Raw genomic sequence first — 17,796 nt, forward strand, 5'->3', positions numbered from 1 at the left:
TGAACTGGAAGTTAAAAAACTCCCAACAGAGGCACCTGGGTGGCTCAGTCAGTTAAGCATCCGACTCTTGATTTTGGTCAGGTCATGACTTCACAGTTCGTAGAATCAGGCCTCGCAATAGGGTCGGCACTGACACCGTGGAATCTGCTTGGGATGCTCTCTTTCTCTGTCCCCCTTGGCTCATGCAAGCTCTCTGTCAAAATAAACTTTAAAAAAACCAAACAAACTCCCAACAAACACAAGTCCAGGACCAGGACCAGATGGCTTTACAGGTGAATTCTACCAAACATTTAAAGACTTAATACTTATCCTTCTCAAACTATTCCAAAACAGAGAAAGGAAGGAATGCTTCCTAATTTACTCTCTGAAGCCAGCATTAGTCTGATAGAAAAACCAGACAAAGACACACACACAAAAAGAAATCCTCAGCAAAATACTAGCAAACTTAATCCAACAATATTCAAAAATCATTCACCACAATTAAGTGGGATTTCTTCCAGGGATGGAAAGATGGTTCAATATACACAAATCAATCAATGTCATAGTCAATGGTGAAAATCTGAAAGCTGTTGCCCTGAGATCAGGAACACGACAAGAATGTCCACTCTCATCAATTTATTCAACATAGTACTGGCATTCTTAACCACAGCAATCAGACAAGTAAAATAAATAAAAGGCATTTGAATTGGTAAAGTAGAAATAAAACTGTCAGTACTTGCAAATGATATAATACTACATATAGAAAAAGCTAAAAACACCAGCAAAAAACTATTAGGTCTAATAAATGAATTCAGTAAAGTTGCAGGATACAAAATCAATCACATAAATCTGTTGCGTTAATAACAAAACAGAAAACGGGCGCCTGGGTGGCTCAATCGGTTGAGCATCCGACTTCGGCTCAGGTCATGATCTCACAGCTTGTAAGTTCGAGCCCCACGTCGGGCTCTGTGCTGACAGCTCAGAGCCTGGAGCCTGTTTCAGATTCTGTGTCTCCCTTGCTCTCTCTCTTCCCCTCCCCCTCTCATGCTCTGTCTCTCTCTCAAAAATAAAATTAAAATAATTAAAAAAAATGTCCATACTATGCAATGCAGTGTACAGATCTGCAATCCCTATCAAAATACCAATACTGTTTTTCACAAAACTAGAACAAAAAATCCTAAAATTTGTATGGAACCATGAAAGATCTCAAATAGCCAAAGCAATGTCGTGAAAGAACAATGCTGGAAGTATCACAATCCTAAATTTCCAGAAATACTACAAAGACAGAGTAATCAAAACAGTATGATACTGTTGCAAAAATACATACGTAGGTCAATGGAACAGAACTGTGAGTCCAGAGATAAACCTATATGTGTATGTGCGTGTCTGTACACACACACACACACACACACACACACTACACTACACTTCATCTATGACAATGGAGGCAAGAATATACAATGGGGAAGACATCTGCTTCAATAAATGCTGCTGGGAAAACTGGACAGCTACACGCAAAAGAAAGAAACTGGACCACTACAGACAAAAATAATCTCAAAAGATTAAAGACCCAAATGTAAAACTTGAAACCATAAAACTCTGAAAAGAAAATACAGAAAGTAATATCTTGGATATCAACTTTAGCAATACTTTTCTGGATCAATCTCCTTATGCAAAGGAAATAAAAGCAAAAATAAACAGAAATACATCAAACTGAAAAGCGTTTGCACAGTGAAGGAAACCCACAACAAGATAAAAAGGCAGCCAAATAAAAGGGAGAAATATTTGCAAAATGACATGTCTAATAAGGGGTTAATATCCAAAATATATAAAGCATTCTTAAAAACATTAAAAAACCCTAAATAGTCCAAGCAAAAAGTGGGCAGAATGGTGGAAAGTAAAGCGTTGCCGCCACTGTTTTTCATACTATGCAAAGCAATCTACAAGTTCCTCAAATAATTAATAGAAATACTATACAACCCAGTAATTCTACTACTGGGTATCCCCCCAAAGAAACAAACATACTACTTCAAGAAGATATCTGCACTCCCGTATTTATTTACAATTGCCAGGATATGGAAGCAACAATAGTGTCCACTGATAAATGAATGGATAAGATGTAGTATACATACACAATGGAATTATTACTCAGCCACAAAAAAGAATCAGAGCTTGCATATTTGTGATAACATGGTTGAACCTAGAGAGTATTATACTAAGTGAAATCAGACAGGGAAAGACAAATACCACATAATTTCATTTATATTTCACTTACATGTAGAATCTAAAAAACGAGCAAACAACAGAAAAAAAAGACTTCTAACAACACAAAAGAGAGAAACAGACCCATAAACATGGAAAACAAACTGGTTTGCACGGGGCTGTAGGTTGCTAAACTGTCCAAAGGAAAAATAGTAGAATTGTACTATGTGTATATAGCATAGGTTAAAGTAAAAATAAAATATGTTAAAGTAAAGTAAAAAATAACACAAAGGGCAGGAAGGAAGAACTGGGAAATATACTGTTGTCCGGTCATTATACTATATCCATCATGTGGTTTAATATTTGGTTTAAATTAATAAATCTGATTAAAAATGTGTGTTATAAGTCCTTGGCTATTTAAAAAAATTTTTTTTAATGTTTATTTATTTTTGAGAGAGAAAGTGAGAGAGAGTGAGGAGCGGGGGGGTAGAGAGAGAGACAGAATCTGAAGCAGACTCCAGGCTCTGAGCTGTCAGCACAGAGCCCGATGCAGGGCTCAAACTCAAGGTGAGATCATGACCTGAGCCAAAGTCAGACACTCAACCAAATGAGTCACCCAGGCACCCAAGTCCTTGGTTATTTTAAAACTTAAAAAAAGAGGTATAAATAATAAGTTAATAGGAAGGATAAAATGGAATAATAGAAAACACTCAACTAAAATCCAAGAAAAGAAAAAGACAAAGATAAAGAACAAATAGAAAAATAGCTAGCAAAATGGAAGATTTTAACCTACATGTCAATAATCAATTTTTAAATGTGGATATTCTGATCATACCAGATAAAGAGATTGTCAGATTGGATTTTAAAAAAAGTAGGACAAATTACATACTGTCTAGAAGAAACTCAACTTTACCTATAAAAATACATACATTAAAGATAAATGGATGGGGCGCCTGGGTGGCTCAGTCGGTTGGGCGTCCGACTTCGGCTCAGGTCATGTTCTCACGGTTCATGGTTTGAGCCCCACATTGGGCTCTGTGTTGACAGCTCAGAGCTGGGAGCCTCCTTCCAATTCTGTGTCTCCCTCTCTCTGGCCCTACCCCACTCACGCTCTGTCTCACTCTCTCTCTCAAAAATAAATAAACATTAAAAAAATTTAAAAAAAAAGATAAATGGAGAAATACAACACAAACAATAATCCAAAGAAAGCTGGAGTAGCTATGTTAATATCAGACAAAATAGACTATATGAGATATTATCAAAGATAAGTAGGCACGTTACTTTAATGATAAAGCGTCAATTTTCCCAGACAAAATCAAATATATCACCTATCAAGGATCTTCAAAATATGAGGTAAACACTGATAAGACTGAAAGGAGAAACAGAGTAATACAGTTGGAGACTTCAATATTTCTCTCAGTAATTAACAGAAGTAAAGAGGGAATTGGAAAGACTACAGGAGACCTAAACACACCATCACTTAACTAAACCTAAGTGACATTTACCAAACATGCCACCCCACAACTGTAGAATACACTTTTATTTTTAAGCGCAAGTGGGATAGTCATCAAAATAGACTGTATTCTGGGCCATAAAACAAATCTCGATGAAATTACAAGGAAGGAAATCATACATATTATGTTTTTGGCCAAACTAGAAATCCATAACAGAAAAATTTCTGGATATCTCCAATTACTTGGGAATTAAATAACACAATTCTACATAACCCCAGGGTTGAACAGAAGTTTCAAAGGAAATAGAAAATATTTACGTGGAATCAAGGTGAAAACACAACTTACAAAAACTTGTGAGATGCAATTAAAGTAGTGCTTAGATGGAAATTTAAATATTAAATGCTTTATTGGAAAAGAAGAAATGTTGCCAAGCAGTAAGATCACATTCACTGGTGAATTTTCACCAGAACAAATTCAGGCAGGTGGTGGGAAAGAACCAAAATTGCATGCAATGGGTTAAAATGGAAACATGATGTGCAGAAATATTTTCCAGGGAAATAATTTGAACTTCCTGCTGAAAACCAGCACATGAAATTCTAAACAAAACCAAAACCATTTTCATGAAGAGTTACAGTAAATTATTTCTATTGCCCTTCATCACTTCTCAAGATACTAGAAGGTTTTATCCCAGATTCGAGTGGACCATGAACAGCTCATTGTTTAGATCTGAGTAGTATGATCTCTTGATAATCTAAACCAGTTATGCTTTGGCAATATGTCCTCTCTTTCTACCATGTTCTCAGACTTCAGTTTCAGGACAGTCTTTATGTCCCATTAAGATCATTATGGTTTATTCTTATTTTCATTGCACTTCCTGTAATAATGCTTGCTACTCCCTATAGTAATGGTTGCTACTCCTATCCAAGACAAATGTAGAGCTCAGCATACAAACTTCAAGCACTTGAAGGTTACTGCCACACTGTACCCTTAGCTCTGCTACTAATCTGCTACTCCATATTTCCTCCTAAGTTGACATGTACCTATTTCTACATTTACATCTTAATGGTTATACCTTATTCAGAAGATCTAATGTAAACAAAGCAGGAAATAATAATAAAAAACAACTCACCTGGGGATTTGTCCATTTTCTGCCGTTCTTACAAAAGCATAGAGTCCTGTGCAGATACACTGAGAAATAACAAAACAGAGATGTCATAAATGACTCCCCTACATCTTGCCTCCCCTACAGCTCCTGGATTTACCTGCCTACAAATACTCTGTACACCAGTGGGTAAAATGCCTTCCTATGGGACACTGTCCTATTGGCTCCTGAAAAGAGACGGCCACGTAGACGTAGTGCCAACAGAGGAAAATATCGATAACAGGCTCTCAAAAAAAATAAATAAATAATTTTTTTAAAAAAGCTGTGACTTTTTTGCCAATTTGGGATGCATAAATACTCCGCCATGGCCAATTTCAAACTACCCACATGATGTCACTGCATAGAGTTGGGAAGAATATGTATTTTACCATACTGATAGATAAATAGCCTAGAGAACTGAGATAGAGTAACAGGAAGGAAATTAATTAGGAAGTGAGAGTTTGAACTGATCACAGCCATGATGCTCTTAAGCAGATAAGACTACTAAATGTAGTACAGTATCCTAGAAAGGAACACAGAACAAATAACGTACAGAAAAACTGAGAAAAATATGAGAAAATACAGACTTTATTGGCTTACTAATTGGGACAAATGTACCACACTTACATAAGATGTTAGAAATAGGGAAAATTAACATGGGGTATATAGAAATTGCTGCTGGGTGAACTGGGGATCCTGGGCCATGGAGCCTTGACCCCAGAGCCCTCCCAAAGATGTCACCAAGGTTCTTGGTCTCATCACAAGAAAGAACTCAAGGACAGACACAACACAGTGGGAAAGTTTATTAAAGTGAAAGTACGTGCGCGTGCGAGAGTGAGAGAGTGAGAGTGTGTGTGTGTGTGTGTGTGTGTGTGTGTGTGTGTGTGTGTGAGCTGTGGCGGACGAGGCTTCCCTATCTAAATATTCATCCTATTCCTAAACAGAGGAACCCATTTACCCTTGCTCGGGCAGTCAGGTTTTGGAAGTCACTCGCCATGACCCTCTTTGTGCAACAACTCCACCTGATGTAGTTTCTATCTGGGACACACCAAGGAGCAAACTCTTGTTACTTGGGTTACAAATCTGGCAATGCAGATGGGACTGTTGTCCTTCTGAGGTCCTGCCGTCTGCTTACCTGGTTCTCCACCGATGGAGCAGTTGGCAGCGGTTCATCTGGGCTCACGCATCCACACTGGGGACTGGGAGAGGAATTCTTGGAGGGGACTCTCCCTTTGTGCGGTCTGTGCCTCTGGACTGATGCTGCTGACCCCTTGAAGGAACTGTGGCTGCCCTGAGCCCCTTGCTCTGAAATCTCTCCACAGAGGTAGGTAGGTGGTATGGATCCTATGGTGTGACTAGAAGAGTATCTTCTTTGAGTTGTCTCACAAAGCCTGGCAGGCCGGCAGTCAGTTAAGAATAGGGCCTCTCCAGTAAACACTCTGGGGGACTGAACACTCAATTAGAGTCAGGTGCAGACATCCCTGAGTGGCACAGGCCAAGACCTGGCCACTCAGAGACTGAGTGCCTCAGCCTGGCAAACGAGAAAGTGGCCCAACTGAGACTAGTCTAGAATCAGTCATGGTAAAGGATATCTCCATCTTACCCGTTTGACCTGTTTGATCTGTCTGTTGGGGACACCTGTACTGCTCTGTTTTTCCTCTTAAAAAGGGAAGTGTGCCTTGAGTTATTGAATCTAAACCAGGTTCTCCCTGAGTCACTCTGCCCTTTGGGACCACCTGGACACTGAGGGGATGGAAGAGGCAGCCTGTGCCCCAGCCGCTACTCTGTAAGGCACAACTACCCACACCCACTTAGACGCCTTAGCATTAACTTTCTCTCCTTGTGAGCCTGGTTTTAAGTCAACCGAGTCTCATACATATTGTGGGTGAGGTTGCATGGCATTTGTGTCACCACTAACCATTATAAATTACTTTGTGGAGGGTAAGAGGAAACCCTAAGAAAGAATCCCAGAATATGGGAGGGATGAATTCTATTCTGAAGGAGAGGCCGTTGGGCTATAACCTCCAGAAATGGAAAGCATTTTCAAATATCCTCCCTTAACCTGAAAACATAGGACTTTCTTCTGAGCTTATTCTGTAAAAGAGAGAAAATGGGAAGAGATTTCATATGGTCAGTGTTTTATGGCATTGTATCAAAATGCGGGGTTGCAAAGGAATTCTAAGATTTGGAAAATGACGGTTGAACCTAAAACCCTAAAAATGCTTCCTATATTCTGCTATATTCCTATATTCCTATATCCTGCTCCAGAAAACCTAAAGTCAGGGAATCTTTGCCCAGATTGCCATCTCCTCCAAGTCGTTAGATCGTAATCAGCCTTATTCCTCTGGTACTCAGGCCTTGGCTCCCCCAGTTTATAAGCACCAGCCCTTAAACCTTGACTAACATCCTCAAACCTTCCCCTATGTCTCCTGTATCCCTTTATCCTCCAGATCACCAGACTAGGGATCAATTTTAAGCCAGGGATGGGATGTTTCCATTGAGACAGACAGAGACCGATGGGAGTCTGAAAGAGACAGGAGTCTCTATAATGTCCACATTCCATTTTTACCTCAGACCTGTATTACTGGAAGGCACACACTAAAGGGCTATGGGCTAACCTGATTAATTTACAAAGTTAATGCAGGGTGTCTTTTCTACCAACAATCCAATGTAGGCAGATATTCAGGCTTTGCTAACCACCGTCTTAACGAGAGAAATTTGCTTTGTTAGCATAAGCCAGACAAGAAGCTGATAATCAGCCAGGATCAAATCCTCGAAGACCGAACAAGGCAGCAGTGGTAAGAGCTGACCCTGAGTGGGATCCCCACTCCCATGATGGGAGACAAAGTTTAGGGCATATCAGGGCTTTTCTTAAAAGCTATGGAGGAGTGCTGGTGCATAGGGGCACAGGTACCCCAATGTTTATAGCAGCACTTTCAACAATAGTCAAATTATGGAAAGAGCGTAAATGTCCATCAACTAATGAATGGTTAAAGAAGATGTGGTTTATATATACAATGGAATACTACTTGGCAATGAGGAAGAATAAAATCATGCCATTTGCAGCAACGTGGATGGAACTGGAGGATATTATGCTAAGTGAAATAAGTCAGTCAGAGAAAGACAGATATACTATGTTTTCACTCATATGTGGATCTTGAGACACTTAACAAGAAGACATGGGAGAAGGGAAGGACAAAAAAAAGAAGAAAGAAAAAAGAAAAAGTTACAAGCAGAGAGGGAGGGAGGCAGGCAAACCATAAGAGACTCTTAAATACTGAGAACAAACAGGGTTGATGGGGGCTGGGGGAGAAGGGAAAATGGGTGATGGGCATTGAGGAGGGCACTTGTTGGGATGAGCACTGGGTGTTGTATGTAAGCCAATTTGACAATAAATTATATTTATAAAAAGCTATGAAGGAGATAAGCATATCTCGTATAAATTGGTCCCTTAAATTTAAGGGAGATTCAACACGGGACAGATGAGAATCCATTAGCCTTTACGGAAAGGCTGCAAAATTGCTCAAGATGAAATACAAACTGGGACCCTGAGACTCAGCATAGTTTATATGGTCCTTAATAACCTAGTTCATACCTCAACCCGCTCCAGACATTCAAAGGAAACTCCAGAATTTGGCAGTGAGTCTCAAAACTAACACCTCAGCTTCTAGAACTAGCTTTCGAGGTGTTCAATAGAAAGAATGTGATGGAAGACGTTAGGACCAGAAAATGAGAAAGCAAGGTCTCCTTTGATGGTAGCTCTCCGGCCTACAGGAAGAGAAGGAAAGACACCCCAAGGGTGAGTGCTCCCAGCCCCCTCCGCGGGACCAAGAGACCAGAAACAAAGTTGGGGTCCAATCAATGTGCACACTGTAAGCAGGAAGGGTACTGGAAACAGGATTGCTCAGACTGCTCTTGGAAAGAAAGGAAGCAAAAAGCTGAATCAGTTCACTTGTCCCTCACTGAAGGTATGAGAGGGCCATGGGGCTCCCCAGCTGGTCTTGGACCATTAGATCCTCATCTCCTACGAGGAGTCCCAGGTGACCTTACCAATAGGAGGAGAGCTAGTTGAATTTTTACTTGATTCCGGAGCTACTTTCTCTGTACTGAACACCCAGAAGGGTAGCCTTTCTAACAAAAACTGTAATATAAAAGGAGTCTCGGGAAAAGGAGATACCAAAGTTTTTAGAGGCTTTGACTTGTGAAATAAGACAAAACATGTTAAAACGCTATTTTCTATCTGTGCCAGAATGTCCCATTCTTCTTTTAGGATGAGATATTTTAGCCAAAACAGGGGTCACTCTAAGTTCAGGACAGAGCAAATTACAAATTCAACTCCCTAGACACCAAGGAACCGAATTCATGGCATTATTACAACATATGCCAGTATTTAAAAGAGAAAATCCCCACCACCACCCCCCCCCAAAAAAAAAACCTTAAGCCAAGTCAACTGGAAAAGTCTGGGTGTAAGGGCAGGTGGGGGCATGCCATTAACGCCCCATCTGTAAAAGTAAAATCGAGACAGCTAGATTGCCGGCCCCAGGTAAGGTAATACCCTTTAAAACCAGATGCTATACAAGGGATCTTCTTAACACAGGGGTTGATTAGGCCATGTAGATCCCTAGGTAACACCCCAATTTTACCTATTAAAAAGCCAGAAGTAGGGAATACAGATTTATTCAAGACCTCAGAGCTGTCAATGAAGCTGTTTGAGACATACATCCTATAGTACCCAATCTCTATACTCTACTGACCAACTTACTGAGTAACAGCAAATATTACACTGTGTCAGGTCTAAAGGGTGCCTTTTTCTGCATCCCACTAGATCCTAAATTCCAAGAACTATTTGCTTTTGAGTGGGAAGATCCTGGCTCCCATCAAACACAACAGTACTGCTGAACTGTTCCCCCACCATCTTTGGGAAAATTCTGGGACGAAATTTAAGAGAGTTAAATTTAGAAAAACAGCACTGTATTATAATATGTAGATGATATTTCAATAACTAGTCCCACCCAGAAAGTTTCTGACAAAAACAGTTGATCCATGTTAAATTTCCTGGCAGACATGGTATATGGTCTCAAAGGAAAAGGCCCAAATTTCTAAGGAACCTGACAGCGAAGCCTCCTCCAAGAGAGAAAAACGGTAGTATGTCAGCTAGCCCCACCAAAAACCCGCAAACAACTGCATAAGTCTTTGGGAATGGCTGGCTTTTGCTGTGTTTGGAGTCCTGCTTTGGGGATGACTGCAAAACCTCTTAGTAATAAGCTTTGGGGATCTGAAACAGATTCATCTGCAAGCGATAAGTCCTGGGGCCAAGACTTCAATAAACTTAAAGCCCTGCTTAGGAAGGCTCCAGCCTTCACACTGCCAGATCTTAAGCCATTTGATTTGCATGTTAATGAGAGGCAACTGTAGGGATATCAAAACAAATGCTGGGGCCTGTAAAAAGAGCAGTGGCATATTTTTCTAAGCAATTGGACATGATGGCCAAGGGTTGGCCCCCTTGCCTAAGAGCTGTAGCGGTGTATCTATAAAAGAAGAAAAACTACGTGCCAACCTATGGCTGTTCGGACCCCACCAGGTTTCTATTTTACTGGAAAGCAAGGGATGTATCAGTGGCTGTCCCAAAACAGAGTGCTAGGATATCAGGCCATGCTGAGAGATGCCCCCCAGACACAACTGAGGCCACGTCACACCTTACCAGCCACCCACTCCCTGATGATGATTATCCATGATTGTCCCTAAGTGTTTGATCAAGTTTACTCTAGCCACAAAGATCTCAAGAGTGAACCTGTCTATCCAGTGCAGAAGAAATCAGTTTTACACAAAATGGACTAGGAAGGCAGGATGTGCAGTAGTACCCTTAAACCCTCCTAGAGAAGCTAAAGGCCTGGGCCCAGGCACCTCAGCCCAAACGGCAGCAGCAGTAACCGCACTAACCAGAGCATTCCAGTTGGGTAAAGACAAGGTGTTAACCATTTACGCTGATTCTAAATATGCCTTCTCTACAATGCATGTCCATGGAGCCACACGCAGGGAAAGAGGACTACAGCAACCATAGAGAAATTCAATATGGCAAGGAAATGCACAGGCGGCTCGACGCTGTACAGAAGCCTAAAGAAGCGGCAGTGGTTCACTGTAGAACCCATCCAAAGGGAAATTCAGAGATAACAAAGGGAAATAATTTGGCTGATGCAGCAGCAAAAAGGGTTGCCAAGTAGGGAGATTTTGCAGCTAGCTCTAATTCTGTCTCTATCACTAAATAAGTTTTCTCCACCTACCCCCAGGAGATAGAGGAGGCTTAAAATTGGGCTACCAATGGTCTCTTAATCAGAGGGTGGATGATACATAACAATGGAAGAATCTGGGTACCCAAGCTGACTGCCTGGGGCCTCCCTAAGAGTGCACACGACTCAACCCATTATGGTAAAGGAGCTTTATACCTGTGGTTAATAAAGATCACGAGCATCCTGAAGGTGAAAGAAATTATTGAGAAAATAACAAACCAATGTGCCTATTGCTGGACAAAATGTACAAACCAGACCTTAGGTACTCCCTCTGGTTAGAGCAACTCAAATCTGGGGGACAATACCAGGGGAGGCGTGGCAAGCAGACTTCACTGTAATGCCAATGGCCCCTGGAGGGTTTAAATGCCTTTTGGAGTTTATAGATACATTCACTGGATGGACTGACGCCTTTTCCTGTAGGAAAGAAAAAGCTAATGAAATAAGAAAGGCCGTAATAAGAGATAATTCCTCGATTTGGATTGCCAAGGTCAATCCGAAGTAATAACGGGTCAACGTTTACATCAATAATTATTTCTGAGATAGCCAAGACCTTAAATATCAAGTGGAGGTGACAATCTGCTTGGAGACTTGAGTCTTCTAGGAAGACAGAATGTGCTGACAGAACCCCGAAAAACACCCTGGCAAAGTTATGCCAGGAAACACAGGAAAACTGGCTAAAGATACTACCAATAGCTCTCACCAGAATGAGAGCTGCCCCAAAGGGCAAACTAAAGCTCAGCCCATTTGAAATGACTTACAAGAGGCCCTTCCCAAAAGGTTCTGATTTTTTTTTACCTCCAGACCCAGAGGTTTCTGTAGACACTAAGCATACTTAATCCCCGACAGGTAATGGACATGCTCAACAAATACGGGAATTTTGGCCTCCCTCTAGCCAATGAGATCAAGCTTTACCCTGGGGACTGGGTGTACCTCAAACTTGGAAAAGTGGGGCACCTCAGAATCACCTATACCCTATATGGACAGGGCCCCACCCAGTACTAGGAACCACACACCCCTCCTTAAAATTAGAGGGAGTCGTACCTTAGATCCACCATGGTAAAGAAGGCGTCTGCACCAGAGACCCAGAAGGAGACGCTACCAGTGCCAGATGACAACAGAGACTCCAGTGAACCACTCAAGGGCCTGAAACTTCTGTTCCAGAGACACAAGATAAGTGCAGCCTCAAAGAATCAGAGTTCTCCGGGCATCTGGGTGGCTGAGTCGGTTAAGCGACCAACTTCAGCTCAGGTTGTGCCCTCATAGTTTGAGAGTTTGAGCCCCGCTTCGGGTGAGCTCCAGCCCACTTCAGGCTGACAGTGCAGAGCCCGCATGGGATTCTCTCTCCCTCCCTCTCTCCTTCTCTCTACCCCTCGCTCACTCGCTCTCTAAAATAAATAAACTTAAAAAGAAAAAAAAAGGCTTCCCAACTCTAAATAATTTTTTTTTTCTTCAGCCTGTATTGTTTGCTGTCAGGTCCCATAATAGACCATCATTATCTCCGTGATTATTAATGATCTAGCCCAATCTACTTTGTTCTGATTTTTATAATGAATACCCTCTTAATATTAGTTCTTGTCACCAATATGCTAGAGATGTCAAAAGCCATAAACACAGAGAAGCATCCCTGGGAGCGAAATTCTCTAGTAGATATAAGAAGGATCATAGCAAACGGAAACAAACTAAAGAACCGTATGGCCTGTGTTCCACCCGATAAAAAATGACCATAACATTAACTTCATTATGAGCTCCCCTAAATCCTTTGAAAACCCCCCTTCCAGAGCTATACAACTAAGCAATTCCCACAGGGCAATTCAAAGTGTCCACCTTACTCCAGTGATTAATGATGCAGAGAGGATAACATGATACTTAAATTCCACCTCAAAGCAAAAGCCACACTACAAGTATACTCCTGAGATAGGGAATGACAGCCAAGTCCCAACAACTATAGTTCCTTTTACCTTTGACGTTAATGATGATTGCTCTCCAAACAAAACCCATTAGTGTGCAGAAAAGAAATATCACAGTACTGCTGGGACATGGAAAAATCAAATGGAGAGCATGAACAGGACTGGCCAGACCTAGGGGGTTTGGGAACTGCTTTATTTGCCACCCAAGGCATTGAGGATGAGGGCCTGAGATCCAGTAAATCACGAAGTAATACAGGGAATGGACCCTAGTCTCCTGGAGCCCAAAACTGCTTAACTGGCTTTACCTCAGTAGAGCCTGCAAACCCTGTGCACACCCAGGACACCCAGGGTATGTATACCTTAATTTGTTGATCACCTTTTCTTGTGGCCACTAATAATCCAACTGCTCTTACTGCTGTTTGGACCTTGCACAGTTAACTGGCTGGTACAATTCACATGCAAATTCGTGAAGGCCAAAAATTACAGATGGTCATAACACAAATATATGAGTAGTTTGAGGTTAAACCTGGTGATCCACAGACATATCTAAAATGAGCTAAGGGAAAATTCTGTTCTACTAACAATCCTAATGACCAAGCCCATGTCCACCAGGAAACAACTACAGAAGATGGACCTTTGCCTGTGCCCCTCAAGAATGAAGAGGAAAAAAAAAAAAAAAAAAAAAAACTAGAGGAGAGATTTGTCACCTGCTAGACCCTAACACCTAACCTTTACTGTTCACCAGTTTGTACTCACCAATCTCTGTTCCACATTTTTCCTTAAGCTCTTTCCGGCTTCTCTAAACGCAGGCAAATGGAAATTGGAATCACCTGTCAAGGGATAGCGAATGCCCCAATACCAACTGCCCCAACACCGCCAGGACCACTTTGAGCTTAACCCTGAGCAGGCGGGATCATGGAGTGACCTCTAGAAGGTGCGGCAAGCACCATATTATAATACTAACATCTTGGTTCAAATAGGAGTACCATTTACATAACACAGAATGTGTGTGAGTATAGGTAGGTTGCCTTAAGGCGACTGCAGGACCTTACTCCATCTACAATACAATGACAAAGATCCCCTTTCTAAATATTCATCCTAACCCTAAATAAAAGGAACCCCTTCAAACTTACTCAGGGAGTCAAGGCTTTGAAAGTTATGCCTCATGAGCTCCTTATCTGCTGCAAATTTTCCTTTGTACAACTCGACCTGGTGTAGTTTGCATCTGTCACTCGCCAAGGAGTGAACTCAGGTTAGTTCGGTTACAGTGGCACCTTACGCAACAGGAAAACAAAGAATTCCTATGCTATGCCCTGCAGTTCCAGGATCTACCCCTTTCTGGGACTGAAACTCTGGGGAGGGATCAAATGTCCCAAGGGTCTCTTCAGGATGCGATTTGTTTCTGGAGACCCAGGTCTTTAACCTCACAAGAACCCACAGGTTCTTTAGAAATTAGGATATAAGATTAGAAGGCAAATTCATATTTGGAACCTTCACCCAGGACCCCAAATCTGCACCTCTTGGAACTTCTTGTCCCTCTAGATACTGGGGCCACTGAGGACAAAAACAAAGGTGATGACGTTCACGGCACTTGTTACAGAGCTGTCAGCCAAGTTCAAAAGTCACGGGGCTCTCCACGCAAGCAGAGCGCACCCTCACGCATGCGCACGCCCCCCACCCCGTCCCGCGGACGCACCGGCAGAACCACCCTGTTAGAGCTGGGGGGCCGTTCGAACCCAAGCCAATGGTCCGGACCTAGACGCCCCTGCCCGCTGTCTGGGGTCCCGCTCCTCCCCACCGCGGGTCAACGCCGCTTCCCACCCGGCCCACGCTCTAACCTCTGCTGTTAGGAAGGTGGGCAACCAGGACCTTGAGAGTTATTGGGAAATCCTGGAAACGGAATATAGGGCTTCGCTAAACCTGTAGGCGTAGGAGGGGTACCAGGAAGATGGCGGAGCTGCGCCTGCGCAGCACTCTCCACGGCTAGGGCGCAAGTACTGCTGGGTAAGCAAATAAAATTCAAGACTACGTCTACCATAATCCTTCGCGTGCACTCCTGTAAATAAAAATGTAAATAAACCTATCCCATTCAAAGGGTATGGGGATTGTTACTACGGCAGGTCTGTGGTTTTGGCCCTACATAGAACTACTAAATGTAATTTGTGGTCCTTTACTGCGTCCTAGTTTTGGAAAAAAAAATCTTTAAAAGACATTTGCGGACAATTATGGGAATTTGAGTATAGATGCGCTATTAAAGAATGTACTTAGTTTTAGAGATACATGCTGAAGTAGGAGTGAAATATACCTAACTTACTTTAAAATATTTCAGCAAACATAAGATAAAGCAAATACGGCAAAAGGTGAAATTTGTCCAATATAGACAATGGTATGTGAGTGCTCCCTTTTTTCTGTGATTGAAAATAGAAACTTCAATAAAAGATTGCAAAAGTAAAAAGAACTGGGAGTATCATTTAGACACAAAACTAATAGGAAAGCATATATCAGTTATCAGTTCTTGTGAATAGGGGATTTAATTAAAATGTTAAAAAATGGAATCCAGCAATACAGTAAAAAAATAACATCTCTACCAAGCAGAGTTTGTCTCGAAATTGAAGAAAAGGAAAATAACTTTTCTTTTTTTTTTAATTTTTTTTTCAACGTTTATTTATTTTGGGACAGAGAGAGACAGAGCATGAACGGGGAGGGGCAGAGAGAGAGGGAGACACAGAATCGGAAACAGGCTCCAGGCTCTGAGCCATCAGCCCAGAGCCTGACGCGGGGCTCGAACTCACGGACCTCGAGATCGTGACCTGGCTGAAGTCGGACGCTTAACCGACTGCGCCACCCAGGCGCCCCTAACTTTTCTAAATTAAGGACGCAATATTTTTTTTAAATAAGCCAGAAAGTATATGCATACTTTAATAAAAAAGATTTTAAATAAGCAATAATTCACTCGAGTAATTCCACTTATTGGGTTATATGCTAATATAATTCAAAGATTTATATAAAGAATGTCCTTCACAGTTTAGTTGAGTCGATACAAATATTCAGTAGATTTTATGGTAAATATGCTAATCCATGAAGTACAATAACTAGCAGCAGCCTTTAAATGTAATAAAGTGGGGGCACCTGGTGGCTCAGTTGGTTAAACATCTGACACTTGATTTCGGTTCAGATCATGATCTTACAGTTTTGTGGGTTCAAGCCCCATGTCCGGCTCTGTGCATGGAACCATGAGTACCCTGCTTAAGATCTCTGTCTTCCTCTCTCTCCCTCTGCCCCTCCCCCTGCTCAGACTCTGTCTCTCTCAAATAATACAAAAACTTAAAAAAAAAATAATGTGATAAAGTAGAAGTATACTAAATCATACAAGGGATATTCAAAATATTCTGAAATAAAAAATAACAAACAACACACACACGCCAGTAACATGGTGCAATCTATGAAACGTATGTATTTCATGGAGATATGACAGTGTCTGTCCCAAGGTAAGGACTCAAATAGACATCATTCCAGTCAGGCTATGTAAGTGTATTTATTGTGTCAGTGAGTCTGGGTGTATGCATTTTTGTTAAAGAGGTTATTTCTGTGGGGCGCCTGGGTGGCGCAGTCGGTTAAGCGTCCGACTTCAGCCAGGTCACGATCTCGCGGTCCGGGAGTTCGAGCACCGTCGGGCTCTGGGCTGATGGCTCAGAGCCTGGAGCCTGTTTCCGATTCTGTGTCTCCCTCTCTCTCTGCCCCTCCCCCGTTCATGCTCTGTCTCTCTCTGTCCCAAAAATAAATAAACGTTGAAAAAAAAAATAAATAAAGAGGTTATTTCTGTATGACTTGTATATTTGTGTGTGTCCATCGCTTGTGGGAGTGACCACCACAGACTCTCTTGAGAATAAGGCAGGTACTTTAATATATAAAACAGTTACAAAAAAAGAAATATATATATATATATATAGTTATAAAACTATATTATAGTTAAAAAGAAATATTATATAGTTATAAAACTATATATATTAGTTATAAAATATAACAGTAAATAAAAATGACATTTTATTGTGTAAAAATACTTGTATATCTATGGGTGAATTATCCTTCATCGGTAACTAGTAACTACATCCATGGTTCTGCAGGCCAAAATCTGAAATCACTCGTTTAGGCAAAATTAAGATGACCCTTTATTTTTAATTATTTTTCCAACACCTCCCATCCAGAACACTGGGGTATATGAAAGAGGACTTGGGCTGCCTCCATTTTGACCTCAGATTTTCTAGTCGCATCCTTCTTTCCAACTGGTCTCATGGCTCGGGTGGAGGACCCTGAGGACCAAGCATCCACCCCCCCCCCAAACCTGACAGTACCCTTTTAAAGAATAAGGACTACCCCGAGCCTGCAAGACCCCACCCATGTTTGACTCCAAGACAATGATCATTTGACTCTCACTGCCTCCCTGAAGTACCCACCATCCTTTGCCCCACATTTTGAAAAATAAACCTGGAAGGATTTTTAGCACTTGGGGGACAGTCTTTGAGATGCTAGTCCGCTGTCTTCCCAGTGTTAGCCTCACTAAAAGTAAATTCCTTTCTTGTTTCACTACTGCTGGTCTCTCTGCCTTTGGATTTTCTCAGCAATTGGTGGCTGAATCTGGTCTGTTTGGGACTCCCACATCCAGTTGCTCCACCCTGCGAGCCAGCTATGTGTGTATGTATACATAATATACACATACTCAAATGTGTATGTATATTTTGTCTACATGGATTTTAGGTTTTAAAGTTAATCTTACCAAAAAAATTTTTTTTGTCATTACACTGAATGGAAATTCATTTCTGTTGGCA

General features: G+C 41.5%; 1 protein-coding gene across 1 annotated transcript in view; it reads right to left on the reverse strand.

Moving 5' to 3' along the window:
- Positions 1 to 14,946, reverse strand: part of LOC115527629 (zinc finger protein 33B-like) — an 81,249-nt gene extending 66,303 nt beyond the window's left edge. Inside the window, 4 exon segments of the mRNA XM_032595235.1 lie at positions 4,769 to 4,823; positions 5,912 to 6,870; positions 13,727 to 13,800; positions 14,809 to 14,946. Coding sequence (XP_032451126.1) covers positions 4,769 to 4,780 — 12 coding nt within the window. The 5' untranslated portion in view covers positions 4,781 to 4,823; positions 5,912 to 6,870; positions 13,727 to 13,800; positions 14,809 to 14,946.
- Positions 14,947 to 17,796: the final 2,850 nt, after the last annotated feature.

Source organism: Lynx canadensis, chromosome D2 (assembly GCF_007474595.2).
Source record: "Lynx canadensis isolate LIC74 chromosome D2, mLynCan4.pri.v2, whole genome shotgun sequence".
Classification (NCBI taxonomy): Eukaryota; Metazoa; Chordata; class Mammalia; order Carnivora; family Felidae; genus Lynx; species Lynx canadensis.